Source organism: Dipodomys spectabilis, unplaced genomic scaffold (assembly GCF_019054845.1).
Source record: "Dipodomys spectabilis isolate Male_0828 unplaced genomic scaffold, ASM1905484v1 ptg000231l, whole genome shotgun sequence".
NCBI lineage: Eukaryota > Metazoa > Chordata > Mammalia > Rodentia > Heteromyidae > Dipodomys > Dipodomys spectabilis.
This window is the reverse complement of record NW_024870908.1, coordinates 1,259,377-1,282,500: the sequence shown is the minus strand read 5'-3', so window position 1 is coordinate 1,282,500 and position 23,124 is coordinate 1,259,377. Positions and strand designations below refer to the sequence as shown.

The following is a 23,124-nucleotide window of genomic DNA, read 5'->3' as shown; positions in this document are numbered from 1 at the left end:
AAATTTTAAAAATAATAATAATAAATCAACAAAGCCAGGTATTTGTGGCTCATGCCTCTAATTCTAGCTACTAAATAGGAAGGTATCGATTTAAAGCCAGCCTGGGCAGGAAAGTCCATGAGACTCTTACTTCCAATTAACCACCAAAGAAAACCCAGAAGTGGAGCTGTGGCTCAAGTGGTATATGTGATATTTGACCAAAAAAGCTCAGAGACAAACAAAAAAAAAAAAAAAAGAAGGAAAAAAAGAAAAGAAAAGAAAAAATTCATTTATTCATTCTGTTTAGGCTTTCGCTGTAGACTTCAGCACAACACTGCTGTTCATTTAAAAAAAAAAAAAAGCTCAGGGTAGTGTTCAGGCCCTGAGTTCAAGCCCCAAGACCAGCAAAAAATAACAAAAAATAAATAAACCAACAAAAAATTAACATAAAGTACTTTACTGCTGTTGCACTGGAAGAAAACACGGAAGCATCGTCCTAAGTGGTGCTTAAGCCCCATCTGCAGTAGAACAGACTATGTAGTGAGACCAGGAGCCACAGAGGTCACAGCGGCCCTCCATGAAGCAGTGTCTACAGTTCATAGAGTTATGAAAAACTGAAGACTGCATATTCCCTCTTACCCAGCTGGCACAAAATGGTAATTGTCCACCAAGTCCAGATGTACTTTCCAAGGACAATTTAAAGGCTTATAAATTGCAACATATGATATACATACGATGTCTTACCATTGCGAAAAACTTTATTAAAATCAAATCCTTGGCTCGCTAGGAAGTCAATGCTGGAGCTCTGAAATGAAAACACAGGTTTGGGCGGTATTAATGGAAGGGATGCTAACAGAACAGAGAAATAACTCAGGCAAGAAAACCACAGCAGCCAGGTGTGGCTCAAGTGGTTCAGAACTAACCATGAGCATGCAAGCTAGGCCAGAATAGAAGGCCCTAGGTTCAACCCCCAGTACTGGCACAAAAATAAATGAATGAAGCCAGGCGCCATTGGCTCACACCTGTAATCCTAGCTACTCAAGAGACTGAGATCTGAAGATCACAGTTTAAACCCAGCCCAGGCAGGAAAGTCCATCAGACTGTTATCTCCAAATTAACCACCAGAAGACAAGAAGTGGTACTGAGGCTCAAGTGGTAGTGCTTGCCTTGAGCTGAAGAGCTCAGGGACAGTGCTCAGGCCCAGAGTTCAAGCCTCATGACCGACCAAAAATAAATAAATAAATAAATAAAAATAATAAATGAATGAATAAATTTCACATTCTAATTTCTATCTGCCTATCTTTACATCTTATTAATGAATTCTGAAACAAAGGGGGAAATAATAGTGTGATTAACTAACAAACTAAAATTGAGGGCCAAAGAGGTAAAATTTTTTGCCTAAAGCCCTAAGTTAGTAAATAGAACTAAAAATTTAAAAAAAAAAAATTTTAAGAGTCTCACTACCTAGCTAAGGCTGGCCTGGAACTTGCTAAGTAGCCCAGTATGGCCTCAAACTTGTGATCCCCCTGATTCAGCCTCTCCAGAGTACTGAGGTTACAGGAGTATACTGCCTGGCTAACACCAGTGAAATGTGATGTTTTTGTTTGTTTGCTTTTGCAGGTTTGAGGATAGAACTCAGGGTCTTGTATATGTAAAGCAAAGTATTCTTTCAATGGGCTACATCCCCTGCCCTATATTTAAAGAGAGTTCTGATCTCACTTTTGCACACTGCCTCATTTGTTCCATGAGGAAAAATAATGCCATTGTGCTGCTTACCTGACAGACAAATTTGACATCTGGTGAGGATCTACTGAAGGGCTTGGGGAAAACGTAGAAGTTAAATGACTTTGTTATATACCTGGGGAAAAAAAAATCAGACGATTAAGAGACTTAGGGGATGACATGATTCCACCACAGAATTCCCACCACTTGCTCAAACAACCTACTTTGAATCTGTGTGGTCATACTTAAAAGTGCAAAGGCCAAACTGAAACAGCAAAAAGTCCATGGAATGCTGGAAAAGGGAAATAAAACATCTGTCACAATGGTGCTGAATATTTAACATGAGCAACAGCATTTTCAATCAGGTGCTTTCTGAATCTCTTAGCAGAGTACTTCTGATAGAAACAGATTATACACATGATGGATCAGAAGCACTATTAGCTTATATACATTGCTTAATTATTTCTCCCAATTAAGTAATATTCACCTTCCAGAGAGGACATTAAACCTATTTCCAAATTATTAAATAGGAAGTAGAGCTGTGGTTCAAGTAGTAGAGTACCAGCCTTGAGTAAAAAAAGCTATGGGAGAGTACAAGGTCCCAAGTTCAAGGCTCAGAACCGGCACACACACCAAAAAGTTAATGACCAAAATTATTAAAATAACCATATCATATCCTCTATTAATAAAGTAATATCAAAAATAATAAGCCTTCCCCCACAATGTTTTCCAGCAAACAATTATTTTTGCTGTTGTTTTAGATACCACAAAAATACTGTGCTATGGCAGAAGTTGAGAGGAAGTGCTATGTACTTATGTGCAAGCTTCTAGATCTTTCACTGTAAGTCAATGGAAGGAGGAGCCCCAGGAACAAAAAAGACTTCTGGAAGCATCTACTTGCCTTTTTAAGCTTCTGATATCTCTCTTCTGGAGTGTCAAAACCATTAGTTAATGTGGTCACTGAGGGTCCATCACTGATACCTAGATTTAAAAAATATGTTTTGACTTATTAATAAATGCCACTGTAAAAATGTCAACAGTCACCATTTAGTGACTATTTTCATATTCTTATGAGTTAAAACTAACTGCAACTATGCCCTGCCTCATTTTTTTTTTCAAAATTAGCTATAATTTATGGCTATGAAGGTTAGAAAACTTCCCTAGTTTATGAAAAACTATGGGGTCAATTCATAGCTACACACACACACACACACACACACACACACACACACACACACACACACATACACACACATGGTGTTAAACTGACTGGTCACCAATACATAAACTTAGAACAATACATAAATTTAGACAAAATTTCAACCTAAGAATGTGTACTTTCCATGGCTTAAAATGGTTTCAGAACCTAGTATTAAAAAACAAACAAACAAACAAAAAACCTCTAGCAAGGTGCTGGCGGCCTATACTAGTAATCCTAGCTACTCAAGAGTCTGCAATCTGAGTAGCATAGTTCAAAGCCAGCCCAGGCAGCAAAGTCTCCATGAGACTCTTTATCTTCAATTAACCACTCAAAAAAACAGAAGTGGAGCTATGGCACAAAATGGTAGAGAGCAAAAGAGCTCAGGGACAGTACCAGGCCCTGAGTTCAAGCCCCACAACCAACAACAAAAAAAAAACAGTAACAACAATAACCTTTATGTTTAAATAAGTTTTTTTGGTTGTTATTTTTGGGTTTTGGTTGGTTGGTTGGTTGGTTGGTTGGTTCTCTGTGTAATCAAGGCTAGCCTAGAACTCTCCATCCTCTTGCATCATCCTTCCAAGTGCTAGGATTACAGGTGAGCACTGCTATACCCAGCCTATTTTCCTGCTTTCTAAAGTATTAATATACAACCAGACACCCAAGAATCTTTAGATTGACAGTCTTTGCCAAAGTTTGGAGTAGCATCCATGTAGGCATTTTCACAGTGAAGAAAAGTTATTTCCAGACTGGGAAAGTTGTCCTCATCTATAATCCTAGCTATTCAAGAGGCAGAGAAGGGGAAGAATGAAATTTGATCTTCAAGGTTACTGGGGGAGGGAGTTTCTAAGACTTCATTCAATCAATTAAAGCTAAGCACACAGGTATGGACCTGTCACCCAGGTATAGTAAATAGGAATACCAAAGTCTAATATGGCCCACATGAAGGCCAGACTTTATGCAAAAAAAAAAAAAGGACCTAAAGCAAAAAGGGATAGGGAGTATGGCTCAAGCAGAATGCCAGCCTGACGAGAGAGAGAAAGAGAGAGAGAGAGAGAGACAGACAGACAGACAGACAGAGACAGAGACAGAGACAGACAGAGACAGAGACAGAGACAGAGACAGAGACAGGGACAGACAAGGAAGGAAAGGGAAGAGGAGGAATTGAATTCTTTCTGGTGAAAACCCTTGGCTTCTTAGGTAATCAACTCCAACTAGAAAACGCATACTTGGGCTAAGAATGTGGCTTAGTGGTACAGTACTTTCCTAGCATGCATGAAGCCCTGGGTTCAATTCCTCAGTACCACATACACAGAAAAAGCCAGAAGTGGCTCTGTGGCTCAAGTGGTAGAGTGCTAGCCTTGAGCAAAAGAAGCTCAGGGACAGTGCCCAGGTCCTGAGTTCAAGCCCCAGGACTGGCACCAAAAATTATAGTTTTTAAAACATAGTCATAGAGAAAATTTGGATATTTATTATAGCAAAAGGAAGAAAACTGCTCATCTTGTCACTAACAATTTAAAATTGTGCATTTGTCCTCTCAAAAAAATAAAAGAGCATCACAAATGTTGGCATAATATTACACAGTTACACACACACACACACACACACACACACACACACACAGGTAGGCAAACGCTTCCACTAATGCATAAAGGAATATCTTATTTACTGCAAAAGCTTGACCATGGTTAGTTACAAAGGACAAATATTGTAGGGTTCCATTTATATGATGTGGCTATAAGAGCCAAATTCATACAGATAAATAGTTGTTGACAAGGATTTGGAGAAAGGGAGGAATGGAGAATTCATCATGTAGTGTGTCAGTCGAGGAGGAGGAAATGGATGGGTGACAGCTGCATGGGAAAGTGGACATACCTAACTGCAAAACCACTCTAAAGACAAAAACAGGTAAATCAGACAGCAGTAGCTCATACCTGTAATCCTAGTTACTCAGTAGAATGAGCTCTAAGGATCACAGTTCAAAGCTAGTCGAGGTGGGAAAGTCTGTGAGACTCTTACGTCCAATTAACCAAGGTGGTAGAGCACCAACCTTGAGTGAAAAAGCCCAGACTCTCCCTCCAAAAAAAAAAATGAAAAGAAAAAGATTAAAATAGAAAACTTATGGCACATACAGTTTACCACCAAAAAAAAAAAAAAAAAATCTCACCCTGGTCCTCATGCTTTCTATCATGTCTGGGTCAAATTTTTTTTTGTTTGGGTTTTTTTTAACTGTATTTTTTTTTTGTCTTTTCTTTTTTGGTACTGGGGATCGAACCCAGGACGTTGCACTTGCTAGGCAAGCGCTTTGCCACTGAGCTACATCCCAGCCCGTCTGGGTCAAATTTTAAGCAGCACCAAAAGCACAAACTCCATCCACAACCCTCACAGCCTGGCCAATAATAAAACAACCACTACATCTCTTTCATGCCTTAAAGTGTTTAAGAGGAAATGTAGAGAATTCTGCCCGCCCAAGACCCCAACCTACATAAGAAGGCGACTGAGGTGGGAATCGGGGAGGGTGCGAGGTGGGGTAGAGGGCGGCTCTGCACTGCACGGTGCTAGCTAGCCCCGATGCTTGTAAGGGGATACCTGAGAACTCCCCATCGATAGCGAAGAAGTCCGCCTCCTCTATGGCCTGGTACACTTTGTGAAGATTACTCTTAAAATCTGCGGAGAAAGCGAGAAGAGGCTCAGAACTTGTGGCCTGGCTTTCTGCCTACAAACTGAGGGGAGAAGGGATGAGGGGGACACCTGAGACCCGCGGAGTCGGGTGGGGGACAGGTCCCAAAGGTGTGCACTGGCCGCAAGGAGGTCAAGCCCCCGGAGGTGCATGGACCACGTGGGGTCAACTCCCAGACGCGTGGCTGGACGGAAGACCAGGCCCCTGAGGGAACCTGGGGCCGGAGGAACACCAGGGTGCTGGGCCGGGGGAATGGGGGGGGGGGGCACGTTTCACACAGGAACAAGGTCCCCACCCCCCAAGAGGTGCCCGGGCTTAAGTTGGGCAACTCCCCGCGGGGCTGGAGAAGCCCGGTCCCCGCCAAACAGGCTGCCGGTGGTCTGGGCCTAGCAGGCTGAGTGAGGGGGGAAGCTTGGGGGCGCGGGTCGTGCACGCACTGCTTCGGATTATCTCCATGCTGCAGAGTGGCGGGAACCCGGGCCCTGCCCCCGGCCTGTCTCAGCCGTTCAACTCGCAGAGTTCCGCCGCGTCCACCACAGCAAGCCCAGGCAGCGACAGCAGCCACAGAACAGCCCTCGGAGCCGACTTCCGGAAACAGCGCGCGCCGGCTGCGTCTGCGTCAGCGCCCGCGTCGCCTGGCGCCGGGGGCGGGGCCAATGGTACAGCCCAATCACCGTTCAGGGATCGATGGGGGGGCGTCGCTATCGAAGTTCCAGGGTGTGTCCTAATGTATAGCGGCGTTTGATTTGGAAAAGGACACTAGTGCGAGTCCTGACAGCTAGTCCCACTGACAGATATTTGCGGGTTCCTAATCTGTGTCACTCCGATAGGGGTAACGGTGCAGCGAGGAAGCATGGCCCAGCCCATAATGGAGATTAAAACTTGGGATATGGCTGGGCTCTGGTGGCTCCTGCCTGTCACCCTAGCTACTCAGGAGGCTGAGATCTGAGGATCACAGGTCAAAGCCCCCCCAGGGAGGAAAGTCTATGAGATTTTCATCTAAAATTAACCACCAGAAAGCCGAAGGTGGAGCTGTGGTTCAAAGTGGTAGTGTGCTAGCCTTGAACAAAAGAGCTCAAGAGCAGCGTCAGGCCCTGAGTTCAAGCCCCATGACCAAAACCAAAAGCAAAAACAAAAACAAAACCTTGGGATTGGAAGGAGAAAGTCTGTAATCTCAGTGGGGGGGAGGGGAGAGAGCAAGAGGTTGTTGCAATAGAGAATAATAGGGTGGGTACTTAGATGACTGGAAAAGCCAAGGCTGAGACCTTTATCTTTGTGACTTGGAACGCATAGAACATCTGTCCCTAAGAAAGATGTATGTTGGCTTGAGGTTGACCAGCAAAGTCTAACATGGGGCTGACATACAGAAGAAAAGTCTATAAACACGGGTTGAATTAATAAGTTCACCTTGGTCTTTCACAAAAGCCTTCCATATGAAGCTGGCTAGAAGGCATGCTTCTCTCTCTGTCTCTCTCTCTCTCACTTTGGTGGTGGTGATGTGTGTGTGTGTGTGTGTGTGTGTGTGTGTGTGTACACGCGTGCAAATACTAGGGTTTAAATTCAGGGCCTCATGCGCTCACTTATTTTTCCTGCTCAAGGCTAGCCTCTACCGGTTGAACCACATTTCTAGTTCAGCTTTTTGCTGGTTAATTGTACATAAGCTTCTCATAGACTTTTCTACCTGGGCTGGTTTTGAACATCCATCCTCAGATCTCAGCCTCCTGAGTAAGTTAGGATTACAGGCGTGAACCACTGGCTCCCAGCTTGTAAATTTTGCTATGAACCTTCTAGAATAAAGAAAAAAAAAATGTTTATTGCCAGAAAATGAATGCACACATTCTCTGACTAGCAAAGAACCTCCCAATTTTTCTATGTAGGAAAAAAAAAAATTCATTTCAACTTAGCAACTTAACGATCTCTGGGAGATTTAAAAACATTCTCTGGGCGATTTAAAAACAGGGATGAGAGCTCAACAGGGACAGACGCCTTAAGGGTAAACGTGTAAGGTCATTTTAATTCCTGGTCTTTGATTAACAATACAGTTGGAACTTTAGCCATAGCTGTGATTTTTTTTTCCTGCACAAAATGTGAAGACAAAATTGTGGAGAGTACAGGGCAGTTTCGTGATATTATTTTAACTTTTGGGCACTACTGAACTAGGCTATTTCCTCTGAATACAGAAACCACCAGCCCGGAGGAGCAGTTACAGGAAAGCACCCGCCTGCCCCTGGAGGTGCAATTCCCCAGCTCGGGCTATTAGTCTGTGGTTGCAGAGGAAGGGGCGGGACCTGCTAGTGCGCCTGCGCTCTCGGCCTCCGTCTGGGCGTGGCCGCTCTAGGCGCCCGGGAGGTCGCGGGGTTGAGGTGGCTGAGCACTGAGTGCGGCCTCTCTATGGTCACCGGCCTGGGGCATTCTCCTCCGCCTCCCCATCTTCTCCTGAGGGTCTCAGGTTACTTCCGGAAGTGAAGGATTCACCTGCGCCTCGGCTTCCGCGGGGTTCGGGGGCCCGGGCGCGATGGCCGGGCTGGCCCCGGGACCAGAGAAAGGGTAAGCTGAGGCACGGCGGGGGATGCCTAGGGACGATCCGTGGGCTTTATTGTGGGTGTGGCGAGGAAGCCGTTCTCCTGAGTCGCCCCGCGGGGTCCGAGGAGGCCCGCGGGCCTTTCTTCACCCAGGCCTGGGTCTTTGGGGGCCCTAGCCCGTGTCCTGGCCGCCGGCCTTCGTTTGGCCCGCTTCTCCCATCCCTTCCCGAGATCCCCAACGTCGGCACTGCGCCCCTGGGCGTCAGGGTCAGAGCCACTCCACTCTGGGGGCCCCCCACCCCAAGATCGGGAGGAGGGGCGTCGCCTCCACACACCTGGAAGGGGGGCGATCTGGCGCCCGCCCTTCCTCCGGGACGGGGACGGGCCGGTGACCCACCGGTTAGAACTAATCGGACCCTGGGTGAGGATCTGGCCCAGCTTACAGTCTGTTGGGTTCAACCCGTTCCTGCCCCGAGGAGCAGAGATCCTTCCCATCTACACATACATACACTTGCGCTGTTAAGGTCACGGAAGCTCAGAAAAGGGGGAACAAGAAACTCCAAAGTCACCGTGGGGCTGGGCTTGAACCCCCTGCCCTACGGATCCCCGTTCCCTCGACTCGGGAATGTGAACTCGCGGCCAAAGTGCGTTTGCTTTATAGGAAGAAAGGGGCGGGGAAGGAGGGGGAAGCGAATGAGCCCGGTTGCATCTCACTGAGGATCTTTGGTCGGGGCCGAAAGGGTGGGCCCCTAACTTTGGTAGAAAAGAAAAAGCCAGAACCCTTGAGGACCATGCCCTCAACTGTCGCCGCTGGGCCCTCCCCGCCGAAGCCCATTGGTCGACGCTTTGGCGTGGCCCTGACGTCACGCCGGGAGAAGCCAATGGGAAGGAGCGCTGCTTATCCTGAGCCACACCCCAGAGCCAGCCAGGGCGGCCCGCGCGCGCGCCAATGAGATCAGGTTCGCTCTTGTCCCAGCTGTTTGGTAAACAGCCAGTCAGGTTGTAAGCTGCTGACCCCCAGTTGTCTGGGTATTTTCACAGACCTGATGGAAAATCAACCCACCCCTTCACCCTTTTCTGGGCACTTTTTCCTGGAGTGTTGACACTGACACCAACAAACTATATGGTGGGGGGAACTCAGTAAAATGGCACTATTAATAATTAGGAATGATCATTCCAGTCAGCCATACAGCCTGCTTCTTTTCTGAGCATCAGTGGATGTAGTTTGAATAGCTAAAGCCTTCTCATTTCTGGACTACTCCGTAGGAAAATCCGAAGCTCAGGGAGAGTAAATGGTAAACTAGCAAGTCTCACTCCGGGGATTATGTTGTTTCCACTCTATCAGACTCTCCAGGGAAATTACAGTCTAGGCATTGGGGGAAAAAATAAGCCTTACACTAATACACAGAGGCAGGACAGATTGATTAACGGGTATGAAAGGACCTAGTGACTTGATTTGGGTCTTACAAGTGAGTACTTTCGGGTTTAGGGTTGTGTTGCAGGTGGAACAGCATGAGCCTATGGTAAAATGCCAAGGTGTAGTGTGTGACCAGGAAAGGAGTAGAGAATAATCATAATAATCATAGTAATAGAAACGGCTGGGATTTTCATGGCACTCACTACTTGCCATATGTTATTCACATGATAATCATTTCAATCCTTTCAGCAACCTTTTTTTTTTTTTTAATTTTATTTATTTATTTTTTTTTTGGGTCCAGTCATGGGGCCTGAGCTCTGGGCCTGGGCGCTGTCCCTCAGCTCTTCAGCTCAAGGCTAGCGCTCTACCACTTGAGCCACAGCACCACTTCCAGCTTTTTTCTTTTTGCTTATGTGGTGCTGAGGAATCAAACCCAGGGCCTTAGGCATGCAAGGCAAGTGCTCTACCACTGAGCCACCTTCCCAGCCCTCAGCAACCTTTTAAGTGCTGTTAATATGTCCATTTTGCCTGGTGCTGGTGGCTTATGCCTTTAACCATAGCTGCTCAGGAGGCTGAGATCTGAGGATGGCAGTTCAAAACCAGCTCGGGCAGGAAAGTCTATGAGACTCTTCTCTCCAATTAACCCTCAGAAAACCAGAAGTGGTACTATGGCTCAAAGAGGTAGAGCACTAGCCTTGGGCAAAAAGGCTCAAGGACACATACCAGGCCCTGAGTTCAAGACCCATGATGGACTATATATATATGATCTATATCATATATATTCATATATATCATATATATTCATTTTACAGATGGCTGCTGAGGTAGACAAAGGTTAAGTGAATTTCCTGAAGTCATGTGACTAATAATTGTCTTTGGGGATTTTTTTTTTTTTTTTGGCAGGACTGGAATTTGAACTCAGGGCCTGGATGCTGTCCCTGAGCTTTTCTGCTCAATGCTAGTGCTCTACCACTTTGAGCCACAGCTCTGCTTCTGGTTTTCTGGTGGTTAATTGGAGACAAAGAGTCTCAAGAAGTTTCCTGCCTGGGCTGGCTTCGAACTGTGATCCTCAGATCTCAGCTTCCTGAGTAGCTAGAATGACAAGCACCCAGCTCAGGGTCCTCTGTTAGGCTGGTACACCATAACTTGAGTCTGTCTTTACTGGTTATTTTGGAAATGGAATCTAGCAAACTTTTCTGCTCCAGATACCTTCAAATCAGTACCCTCCAGGTCTCTTGACCTGTGCCAAGGGACAACAATGTATTCCTCTACCTTGATCCCAGACATCCTGTCTAGGTGTCCCCAACATCCCAGGTGATTGTCATGGAGATGTTAAGAGCACTGATACGGAGTCAGGTATTTGTTGATTTGGTTTTCATCCACATATATCTGGACCCCAGTATTAGACACTGTCAGGTATGATAGACTTCTATGACTTGGTTCCTGACCTCAAGGATCTTAGAAATTGGATGTGGCTGAAGCAGTGGTGTGTGTATGTATACACACATAGGAATGAGGTTGGTAAACACCTGTTACTTTTCCAAGAGGAGGATAGCCCTAGTGAGTGACTGGTTTCTAGGTAGAACCTAGAATTTCCTGCTGGGTTTAAATTGTATAACAAAGGGCTGGGTCCATGGCTCCAGTGGCAAAGCCAGTACCACCCAAAAAAGTTGAGCTCTGCAGTAGTTCACAGTTTGTGGTTGAGGATCGAGACACTGAGTGGATTAGAGATGAGTCTCCTGGATTTGTCTGTTCAGACTGGCTTTAAACTGGATCCTCAGATCTCAGCCTCCTGAGTAGCTAGGATTACAGGTGTAAGCCACTGGCACTGGTGAAAGTCTTGACATGGCTTGCTCTTCTTTATCAGCTTAGGGATCCAGTAGTATCTCTTAGTATGTTAGGCACTACTTTGGGAGATTTAAAAAAAAAGTTTAAAACAAGCCTCTTCTAGAGGCTGTCTCAGTCCACTTGGGGATGATGGTCTTTTTTTTTTTTTTTTTTTTTTTTTTTGGAGCTGGATGCCTATAATTTTAAGTACTTTGGAGGCTGAGATCTGAGGATTGTGGTTTGAAGTCAGCTTGGGCAGAAAAATCTGTGAGACTAATATTTCCATTTAACTACCAAAACATTGGAAGTAGAACTGTGGCTCAAGTGGTAGAGCATTAGCCTTAAGCAAAAAAGCTCAGGGACAGTGCCTAAGCCCTGAGTTCAAGACCCAGGAACAGCACAAAGAAATCAAACAAAACAAACAAAGAAATCAAGATTGTCACTTAATTTTTTTTTTAAGTTGTACAAAGGCAGTTCTGGAGAGGAGTTTTAATCCATGGTCTTCCATAGCCTGTGGTCATATGTCTGATTATATGAGTGTAATTTATAGTTACAGATCACTTAAACATCAGAAGCCTTTTTATATGTCATAGTGAAAATTGCAGGATTTTGAGTTGTGATTTTATTGACTTCTTGCTTTCTTAAGACTTTGTGATTCTTAATATGTTAAAGTATAATATAAATATAGTATATTAGTAATAGTATATTAATATATTAAAAGTATAGTATATATTAATAAGCCATATAAAATATAATATAAATGGCAAAGTGTATTATACATTAATATTAATATTGATAAAGTATAGTATATTATTAAAAATACAATGTTAACATATAGTTTATTAATAGGGCTTGGTAGCTTAAAGAAAAATGTTATTGTTAACATAAAGGTGATGTACAGAGGAGTTATAGCTACATAAGTCAAATAAAGAGCACATTTCTTTTTGGACAATGTAACCCTTTCCCTTGCTCTCCCAGTTAGAGAAAAAAATTTTAAGTGTTGGAATGAGCTGAGTCTGCAAAAGATACATTCATTTCTAATATATGAGTCAAAAGTGAAGTGTGTGTGTGCATTTATGTGCATGTGTATGTGCACTGGGGATTCAGTCGAGAGTTTTAATTGGACATGTTAAAACTGATAGCCAAACAAAAAAAAATTTAAAAAATTAAAAAAAAACTGGTAGCTAAGGTATGGATTACTTGGTAATTACAGCAGTTTCTATGTATGAGTATCTCTGTATCTGTGTCACTCTCTGAGTTACTGGACAGGTACAGTGTGCAGTACAGGGTAGGTCCTTGAATATCTGCCACACGGTGAGTACAAGAGGACAGCTTCCTCTTCGGTGTGTCCTCTTCTTGCCCAATACCACTCAAGGCATCAATCATTGCACTTCAAAGTTCAGGCAACAAGTCAACATCCGAAGCAACTACCTTTACCCTAGTAATTTCCAACCCTTCCAGAAAGAACATCTTTTGTAATTAGAAGGGGGAAAAAAGATTCCATACAGTCAGACTAGAATTGCTTTTCTGTAACAAAAGAAGAGTCCATTTTGCTGCCTGCATTACATACTCGTAGTGTTGTATATTTACTGCTATTTCTTCTCCTTGTCTTACTTCATTTTGGCACATTTATTTTTATTTCATAATCACTGCTATTGAGGGGGGGAGCACTCTTTGGACATTTAATGTCTGGTGTGTTCTGCCAGAGTTTTGTGGCAGTGCCAGGATTTAGTGTACCAGAAATAGAAGTCCCAGTTCTATTGTACAGGTTCCTCTACAGGACAGTGTGCTCCCCTAGCTACAGCAGCTGGAGTTCACCTTCCAGACTCCTGTCGCACGTGGTTTGTTTTGCTCAGCTGTGCAGTAGCATCCCTGGAATGTGGCCTGCATAGTAATAGGATGTCATCAGTCCTTTGAACTAATAACTTCCTATTTGCTTCATTGGAACAATGTCTTTATGAGGACAGACTTTTAAAGTCAGATTGTCATTTAAGACCTGTCTTTGCCCTTTACTAATTAGGCCTGTGTTTCCTCACCTGTTAAAGGAAATGACAGTAATACTTTCCCCTGGGACTGCTGCGCCTTTCAAATTATGTGGGCTTAGTAAATGTTAGTACTTGTCATTGTTCTGTATTTCCGGGAAATATGTAACAGAAGGAGACTAACCAGAAAGCCACACAAACCAAAATGTCTTAAGTCTTGTATTGAATGTCCTAGCAAAGAAATGACTGGAGACCATATTTTTTTCAGGCTAGACCTCTATTAAATTAGCCCTTAAACAGATTATTATTCTTGGAATACCAGGTATATATAATGGTCACAAGAAATGTGTGGGGGTTTTTTTCTTTTCTTTTCTTTTCTTTTTTTTTTTAGGACAGCCAAGAAATCGTCCAACAGTTTACTAGAAGGAATGGCAACATTTTTTTTTTTGGGGTGGGGGGGTTGGTCATGGGGCCTGAACTCTGGGCCTGGGCGCTGTCCCTCAGCTCTTCAGCTCAAGGCTAGCGCTCTACCACTTGAGCCACAGCGCCACTTCCAGCTATTTCTGCTTATGTGGTGCTGAGGAAGCAAACCCAGAGCCTCATGCATGCAAGGCAAGCACTCTACCACTGAGCCACCTTCCCAGCCTGGCAACATTTTTTTTTTAATCCCCACTGTCATGAACACAAGCTGAAGTCAGTTATAAGGAAAGACAGACAGAGGAAGGAAGTAGGGAAAGAAGAAAAGGAAGGAAGGAAGGAAGGAATCCACTAGTGTTAATTAACATTTTCTTACTTGCTTGCCATACTGACAGTGCAAGTACAAATCTTGTCTAAAATGTACAGACTCTCAAACAATGCCCAACTTTCTTTGTTCTCCATGCTAAGAAATGTAAAAGCTCTTGGGCCAAATAATCCCAAATGTGTATACTTCAAACATCATCTAAGTCAGGGCATTCATGCGCTTTAGCTAAGACATGTCTGGAAAACTGACAAGTGAATCACTTAAGTATAATGCTATGATGTAATTTTTTAAAAATAAACTTAAGTGGAACAGTCCTGAAGGCTACCCCAGAGGAATTCCAGGTTTTCAGTTTAAGGTCAGCCCATTTGTCTCAGTCACTTTTGAATCCAAATTTAAAGTTTAGTCATCTTTCCATAAATTGGGAACTGCCTGTCATGTCAGTAGCTAAACTGTGAGTAAAGAAGACTGAGGCGAAAGGTTTTTATTTATCATAACTGCTATGTTACTTGCCTGGGATCTTTGACAGCTTTGTGAAATCTGGAAAATGCTTATCCACAAAGAAATATTACCATGGCCGACTTAAAAGTTTCTCTTACAAATAGTTCATTGACAAACTCTTAGTGAAGCCTTAAAAAACAAAATATATATGGTAAATCCACATCTTCATCACCACCCACCCATATGTGGTTCATCATCTCAGAGAAACCATCAAAAGTAGACTATCTTCATCTGAGTCATCTTCTCTGCCTCATTAGTGATTGAAATCCACACCGAGCCAATTAAACTTTGCCCTTTCTTGTGTTAAGCTACGCCATGATTGGCCAGATTCTCCTTTTCGTAAACAACATAAAATTGACCTGTCCTTTCTTTGATGCTTGGCGTCATTTTGGGTCGATATGGTAGAAAAGATCGATTTCGTTTAAATGTTTAAAATTGTCCCTTCTTCGAGGACAGTCAAAAAAGTATGTCTGGATTTTTTGACATTTGTATTATCATCTCTACTGCCTTCAACATATACTGCCATGAGGACGTAGTACGTTGGATCGAACCATTTTGCCAAAGTAGGCTGCATGGTGAATGGGGCAGGGGGAATAGGGAATGCTGGCAGCAGCAGAGGTGTGTTTGTTCTTTGAGACAGGATCTTTGTAGCCTGGCCTGCCCTCAAGTATGAAATCCTCATGCCTCAGCTTCCCAGGTGCTAAGATTGAAGGTATGCACTCACACCCAACTGTATGTTGAATGAAGGGGAGAGCCATAATCATATACTGCTGATACAGTTTGAAGCTTACAATTTCTAAAGCATTAACCAGCATCACAGAATGAGATCTTTATAGGCTAAGGTATAAAAGGTCTTAACTTTAGCTCGGAATTGGTGCATTATTTGATAAGCTTAACAAAAAAACATCCTAAATGGTGTGACTTTCCTAATGGGTAACTAAAAAAACAAACAGGCTAGGGGCATGCTTTTATAAGAAGCAGAGGGTTTTGAATTTAAACCCCAATATCACCACCAAGAGGACAAAAAAAAAAAAAGTTGAAGATGAAGCACAGTGGTACAATGCTTGCCTAACATACATATAGCCCCAGATTCTAACCTCAACACCACACACAGGAGAGAAAAAAAAAAAAGCAATAGACAGGTAAGGTAAGCGCAGTACCATGGCTTCCCACAAAGCAGCCTTCCAGGTAAGTCCATAGACCAGCTCCATGTCTAGACAACCTCACTTCCCAGGGAGACCCTCTCATCCTCTTCTTCAGTTACATAGTGTATTGGGAAATGTGCCAGTGCCAGCCTTTCTCTTTCAGAGATTTTTCAAGTATTGAACCTTGGCAGATATGTCTTAAAAAAAAAATAATCCAAAGAAAACCATTTCCTTTCATGAATGCATACAGTAAGATTAAATCCTCATGTATCTTTTATTTACTGGATTGTTATTATAGAGGTAATAGACAGCTGGGTTACATTTACATGTGTCAAGTAATACGTACATTTCCTTTTGTACAGTGTCAGATGGTCCCTCATTCTCTCCCTTTCCCTCCCTCCATCTCCATCCATGAGTTGCATAGTTCACTTTCATCAACATCTAGTGCACTCTACTGCTGCACTTTTTCATCCTTTTTCTTCTGATTCTGTGCCCTCCCCCCCTTCCCACAGATAGGCATGTGAATACATCATATATAAAGTAAAGAATACAGAATCATCAGAAAAAGAAAAAACAAGAAAAATGTCCTTTGTTTCCATAGCTCTGGAGTTCATTTCAGAATGTGTGTTATTTTGTTTACACATGAAGAAGCGCTTGGGTATTGCACCTTTGTGATTTTCTCCTATGACCACCCTCTTTTGGTCTCACTGTATGTGAGTACCTAAAATCCTGTGTAAGTCATTATATCTCATTGTGTCTTAGATCTAGCTTCCACATATCTGGGAGAACATGTGCCATTTGTTTCTCTAACCTTGGCTTACCATGATTTGTTCTAGTTCCATCCATTTCCCTGCAAATGACATTTTATTCTTTCTAATACCTGTGTGAAATTCCATTGTATATAGGTACTACATTTTTTGGATCCACTCATCTATGGTGGGGCATCTGGGTTGTTTCCATGTCTTGGCTATTGTGAATAGTGCAGCAATGAACATGGATGTGCAGGTGTCCTTATCATATCCTGGGTCACGATGCTCAGAGTAGATGCCTACTGGTACGGCTGGGTCATAGGGAAGGTCTATGTTTAATTTTTTGAGAAATCTCCAGACTGCTTTCCAGAGTGGTTGTACTAGTTCACATTCTCACCAACAGTGCAGTAGGATTCCTTTCCCCCACATCCTCACCAGCATTTGTTGTTCAAATTCAAAATGTTGACCAATGTAACTGGGGTGAGATGGAATTTCAGGGTTGTTTTGATTTGCATTTCCTTTATGGCCAGAGATGATGAGCATTTCCTCATGTGTTTCTTTATCATTCTTAACCTCTTCTTCTGAGAAGTCTCTCCTTAGCTCCCTTACCTGTTTAATGATTGGTGTATTAAGTTTGGAAAGGGTTAGTTTCTTGAGCACTTTGTATATATTGGATATTAGACCTATGTCTGATATATTGCTGGTAAAGATCTTTTCCCAATTGGTTGGCTGTCTTTCTAGTTTAGTAACTATGTCCTTAGCTGTGCAGAAACTTTTTGTTTTAATGTAGTCCCATTTGTCGAGTCTCTCTCCTATCTGCTGTATTCCCGGCACTCTGTTCAGGAAGTTCCTACTTGTACCTACCTATAAGTTCTCATGTCTCTCCTACTCTGTCACACAGTACTTTCAATTTTGGGTCTGATGTTAAGACCTTTGAACCACTTTGAATTGATATTGGTGCATGGTGACAAGCAGGGATCCACTTTCAGTTTTCTGCATATGGCTACCCGGTTTCACAACACCAGTTGTTGAAGATGCTATGTTTTTTCTACTGTATGTCTTTGGCTCCTTGGACAATTATCAGATGACTATAAGTGTGTGGTTTTATTTCTGAGTCCTTTAATCTGTTCCCTTGATCTTTGGGTCTATTTTTGTGCCAGTACCAAGCTGTTTCTGTTATTATGGCTCTGTAGTAGAGTTTAATATCTGGTATTGTGATACCACCTGCATTGTTTTGTTTTTTTTTTTTGCCTAGAATTGCTTTGGCTATTCTATGCCTTTTTTTGTTGTTGTTGTTGTTGAATTTTTGGGTGGTTTTCTCTGTCTCAGTAAAGAATGTTATTGGGATTTTGATGGTGATTGCATTAAATTTGTATATCATTTTTGGCAATATGGTCATTTTCACAATATTGATTTTATGTATCCGGTAGAATAGGTAGAATGAACATGGAAAGTCTTTACATTTCCTGGTGTCCTCTTTGATTTCTTTCTTCAGAAAGTTTGAGCTGTAAAGATCGTTTACAATTATATCAGTTCAAAATCAGTTCAAAGCCAGGTGCCAGTGGCTCTCGCCTGTAATCCTAGCTACTCAGGAGGCTGAGATCTGAGGATCACGATTCAAAGCCAGCCCAGAAAGGAAAGTCCATGAGACTCGTATCTCCAATAAACCACTGGAAAACCGGAAGTGGCGCTGTGGCTCAAATGGTAGAATGCTCACCTTGAGCTAAAGGGCACAAGGACAGCGCCCAAGCCCAAAGTTCAAGTGTCACGACTGACAAAAAAAAAAAAAAAAAATCAGTTCAAAGCCAGCCCCTTGGGCTGAGAAGGTGGCTCAGTGGTAGAGTGCTTGCCTTGCATGCATAAGGCCCTGGGTTCGATTCCTCAGTACCACATAAGCAGAAAAGGCCAGAAGTGGCGCTATGGCTCAAGTGGTAGAGTGCTAGCCTTGAGCTGAAGAGCTGAGGGATAGTGCCCAGACCCAGAGTTCAGACCCCACGACCAACCAAAACAAAAAACAACAAAAACAAAGCCAGCCCCTTAACTGTTTTGTTTTTGTTTTTTGTTTTTTTAAGCCACAGCTCTACTTCTGGAATTGAAGATAGTTAATTGAAGATAATCTCCCAGACTTTTCTGTCCAGGCTGGCTTTGAACTGCTATCCTCAGAGCTCAACTAGCTGAATAGCCAGGAGAGCCAACATCTATTTATCCTATTTCATTGATCCTTTTTTCCCCTAGATGGTCTGATGCTTGACGGAGTTTCCTGAGTCTGGAATTTTCTATGTCTCGGGGTCCTGGAACTTGCTAAGCGATGGAGGAGGCCGAGGAAACGGATGGGCTCAGGACAGGCCCGGAGAGGGATGCTGCTACCCACAGCCCCCGCCCACAGATCTCGGTCAGTGAGTTTTCCTGCCACTGCTGCTACGACATCCTGGTGAACCCCACCACCCTGAACTGTGGGCACAGCTTCTGCCGCCACTGCCTGGCTTTATGGTGGGTGTCCTCAAAGAAAACAGAGTGTCCGGAATGCAGAGAAAAGTGGGAAGGCTACCCCAAAGTCAACATTCTCCTCAGGTAATGCTGGGCATGCTGGGAGTGCCCGTGTGGGGGTGGGAGTGGGCACTGAGGCCACTTGCCCTCCCAAGGGACTGCCATCCTTGGTCTTCATTCTATGTGAAGGAACAGAGTGATCCTAGTTACTCAGGAGGCCAAGATCTGAGGATCACAGTTCAAAGCCAGCTAGGAAAGTCTATGAGACTCTTATCTCCACTAAACTAACCAAAAAAAAAAAAGCCAGAAGTGAAGCTGTGGCTCACTGCAAAAGAAGCTCAGGGACGGCACCCAGGCCACAGGACCAGCACTAAAAGAAAAAACGAAAATTATTGTATTCTAAATCATTTAGCTGTCACTTTACCTGAGCACATGTATATAAGTTACTAATGATTTGCTTTTCCCATAAAGCAAAGCCCTGGCAAATGTTCTTTTCCAACCTGCCTGTTACTCATGCTGACGTTGGATTATTTGGACCTGGGCACATTCTACTTAGTCCGGCAGACAGTCTGACTGATCTTGCTTTCCTGCCTTCCCCATAGGGATGCCATTGAGAAGCTGTTTCCAGATGCCATTAGGATGAGGCGTGAAGACATCCAGCACAACAGTGACATCATCCAAAGTCTCGCGGCTTTTCAGAGGCTCGGGAATGACCAGCTGCCTTCGGCTCCCAACACAGGCCGCATGAACCAGCAGAGAGGAGGGGGCTTCTTCTCCGGGGTGCTCACCGCATTAACTGGTGTGGCCGTAAGTAACTCGTGCACATTGAGATCAACAGGCGTGCTGACCAGGGAAAATAATCACCACCCAGAGATGTTAGCTCTGTCCTGCTCCATCCTGTGCTCTGCATGATTTGGGCGCCATCTTGGCCCCAGCATGGGGTGGGGGGGGAACAGGGAGGAGACACATCTGCTTGAGATAGAATCTTCTGAGCCCACTACTGCAGTGCTACAGAAATCCAGGCGTTTTTTCCAAGCCTTGTGGATGGGGTCAGGGACGCCATTGGCCCTCTTTCCACCCCAACCCACCCTCACGTCCTGAGGTCCCTGTCCATCTTCCAGGTAGTCCTGCTGGTGTACCACTGGAGCAGCAGAGAGTCCGAACATGACCTTCTGGTCCACAAGGCCGTGGCCAAGTGGACGGCGGAAGAGGTTGTCCTGTGGCTGGAGCAGCTGGGCCCGTGGGCCTCCCTCTACAGAGACAGGTTTCTATCTGAAAGAGTAAATGGAAGGTGAGGAGAAACACACAACCCAGAAAGATGCTTCTTACCTGTGGGAAAAACTTGTCACCCTGCTGTGAGCAGCCCTGGCAGAGAACCCTTGGCTCTCCCCTTCCTCTCTCTCAAAAAAGGCGAGGCCTGCACCACATGGTCTCTGGGTCTGGTTTCAGCCATGCTGGAGCACCTGTCAGTGCTTCATTTGTCCTCATGGCATTATAGAGACCAGCCAGATCTGCTCTGTCTCGATCAGCTCCGTTCCTTTGCTATTGTAAATAATGCTCTGCTGATCTCAGAGTACAGTTTTTGATAGGCTTCTATTTTCAGTGCTCTTTTATTAGAGTAGAATGGCTGGGTCATTGGTTAACTCTGTGTTTCCTTCCCTCCTCTTTCTCTTCCTGTAGTGAGATTTGAACCCAGGGCATTTGCTTGCTCGGCATGCATGCTCAGGGCTGGTGTTCTACCGCTTGAGCCACATCTCCAGCCCAGCTTTTTCCTTGTTAATTGGGGATGGAGTCTCCTGGACTTTTCACTATTGCTTGGCTCTATGCCCACACTTGTAAAATAGAAGAATATGTGAGAATCAGAGTCTGTCACTGAGAGATGAACGGCTTAGGAACAGAATGCCCTGGTGTGCTTTGGGCCATGGTTACAAAGTGTCATATGCCACTACTCTGCAGAGCTATCCAATAGCTCAGCTGCCATTGATAGAGGGATTGCGGATAGCCATGTGCTTAGATCTCACCTTACCCCTACAGTGCCTACTCCGGGGAAATGGATCTCAGTGTGGAAAAGATGCTTCCAGTCAGTACCCGATCTCAAAAAAATATCCCTTCACCTCTCCACAGATTGCTTTTAACTTTGACAGAGGAAGAATTTTCCCAAGCACCTTACACCATAGAAAACAGCAGCCATAGAAGAGTCATCCTCACGGAGCTAGAGCGGGTGAAAGCCCTCGGCGTGAAGCCCCCCCAGAACCTCTGGGAATATAAGGTGAGTTCTTCCTTTTCAAAAATGGAGTGTGTAATGTAGCTGGGTACTACGTTACAGGTGTGAGCCTGTGATTCCAGCTACTCAGGAGGCTGAGATCTGTGGCTCTCAGTTCAAAGCCAGCCTAGGCAGGAAAGTCCAAGAAACTCTTATTTCCAATTAACTACCAGACAAATAGGAAGTGGAGCTGTGGCTCAAGCGGGAGAGCACCAGCCTTGAGCTTAAGGACAGCACCCAGGCCCTGAATTCAAGCTCCAGGACTAGCACACATACAAGAAAAGAATATAGAGAATGATAGCAATCACCTGCATGCTCTTTGCTTAGCAGAAGAAAAGAAAGCCCCCAGGAAGTGGTTCTGTGGCTCAAGTGGTAGAGTGCTAGCTTTGAGCACAAAAAGCTCTGGGACAGTGCCCAGGTCCTGAGTTCAAGCCCTAGGACTGGCAAAAAAAAAAAAAAAAGGAAAAGCCCCTAGCCTGATTAAAGCCCTTGCCCCCACCCCAATAGCTCTCCCTCTCCAGGGCCCACTGTGCTGCACTGGGTGCTGGGCACCCCTGTGCTCCTACAACGACCTGCTCTAACCTTAGGGTAAGAGGCGTGAGCCGAGCTTGCCCTGCTGGAAGCTTCACCTCTGGGGCTCTTTTGTAATAATCCTTCACATATGTAGGGGCCCTGTGTGCATTTCCCCATTGATGGGCACCGTTTTCACTATCAGAGTTAGCTGTGGAGGTGCACATGTCATCCAGGCACTCAGGATAAAGATCTAGAGTTTCTGAAACAGAAAGTTTGTATGTTTATGTGTTTTGTATCACTGTTTGTTTTAATCTCTACTTCTCTTTTGTCACAAGTTATTGGTTTGATAGAATCTGATCAAATGCTGAACTTTCTGTGGCTCCTATATGTAGACCCACTATGGCTTTTAATATCTGGTAGATCATTTTCAAATCTCTCATCCAGCAGTGACCCTCGATTGGGAATACTTTAAAAGTATAATGGTGCAAGCTTGTAGTCCCAGCACTCAGGAAGCAGAGCAGAAGGATCAAAAGTTCTAGGGGCTGGGAAGGTGGCTCAGCAGTAGAGCGCTTGCCTTGCATGCATGAGGCCCTGGGTTTGATTCCTCAGTACCACATAAGCAAAAAGAAAAAAGCCGGAAGTGGTACTGTGGCTCAAGTGGTAGAGCGCAAGCCTTGAGCTGAAGAGCTGAGGGACAGCGCCCAGGCCCAGAGTTCAGGCCCCACGACCAGACCCAAAAAAAAAAAAAAAAAAAAGTTCTAGGCCAATCTAGGCTACATAACAAAACCCTACCTTTAAAAAGAGAATGGGCTGGGAATGTGTCTTAGTGGTAGAGTGCTTGCCTAGCATGCATGAAGCCCTGGGCTCAATTCCTCAGTACCACATAAACAGAACAAGCTGGAAGTGGTGCTGTGGCTCAAGTGGTAGAGTACTAGGCTTGAGCAAAAAAGAAGCTCAGAGACAGTGCCTAGGCCCTGAGTTCAAGTCCTAGGACTAGAGAGGAGGGGGAAGGGAAGGGAGTACTTAAGTTGTCTCAGTATTAACCAGAGCAAATGGGAATTTAATTCTGATCCTATCATGGAGAAGGATCTTACACTCAGTCCTTCTCCACACTGCCCAGCCCCGCCCTGGGGGGTGGGTGTTTGGCAGTTAGCTGAAACATTCCCCACTCCCAGTGGCCTGTGCCATCCTTCTGAGTGCCGGGAAAGGCCTCTCCCTTGCTGCCTTTCTCACAGTGCTTTTCCTCCCTGTCTGATGGGGCTGGCAGGACCTGATCGCTTGGCTTCCACCGGAGCCTGCTGACAGCAGAGCTGATGGGGTGTAACGGGGCTGCTCCGCCTCCTCCCTGGTGCCCGCCACAGTCTAGCTGATCTCAGTCAGGCTTTATTTCAGGACCTGGG

At 44.5% G+C, this 23,124-nt stretch overlaps 2 protein-coding genes across 4 annotated transcripts in view; one reads left to right on the top strand and one right to left on the bottom strand.

Moving 5' to 3' along the window:
* Positions 1 to 6,164, bottom strand: part of Parn (poly(A)-specific ribonuclease) — a 92,975-nt gene extending 86,811 nt beyond the window's left edge. Inside the window, exons 1-6 of the mRNA XM_042698406.1 lie at positions 6,017 to 6,164; positions 5,489 to 5,566; positions 2,603 to 2,682; positions 1,926 to 1,993; positions 1,756 to 1,837; positions 724 to 784 (exon numbers count right to left, since the gene is read on the bottom strand). Of these exons, the coding sequence (XP_042554340.1) occupies positions 724 to 784; positions 1,756 to 1,837; positions 1,926 to 1,993; positions 2,603 to 2,682; positions 5,489 to 5,566; positions 6,017 to 6,035 (388 nt within the window). The 5' untranslated portion in view covers positions 6,036 to 6,164. The remainder of the gene's footprint in view (positions 1 to 723; positions 785 to 1,755; positions 1,838 to 1,925; positions 1,994 to 2,602; positions 2,683 to 5,488; positions 5,567 to 6,016) is intronic.
* Positions 6,165 to 7,912: 1,748 nt separating this feature from the next.
* The window catches only part of Bfar (bifunctional apoptosis regulator), a 36,757-nt gene continuing 21,545 nt past the window's right edge, over positions 7,913 to 23,124 (top strand). For 2 of the 3 annotated variants that reach the window (XR_006150453.1, XM_042698391.1), the window contains exons 1-5: positions 7,913 to 8,126; positions 18,697 to 19,032; positions 19,551 to 19,755; positions 20,070 to 20,239; positions 21,073 to 21,217. Coding sequence is in view for 2 of the 3 variants with exons in the window: in XM_042698391.1 (XP_042554325.1) it covers positions 18,770 to 19,032; positions 19,551 to 19,755; positions 20,070 to 20,239; positions 21,073 to 21,217 (783 nt within the window). In the remaining variant the exon portion in view is untranslated. The remainder of the gene's footprint in view (positions 8,127 to 18,696; positions 19,033 to 19,550; positions 19,756 to 20,069; positions 20,240 to 21,072; positions 21,218 to 23,124) is intronic. The other variant, XM_042698392.1, reaches the window with a different exon arrangement.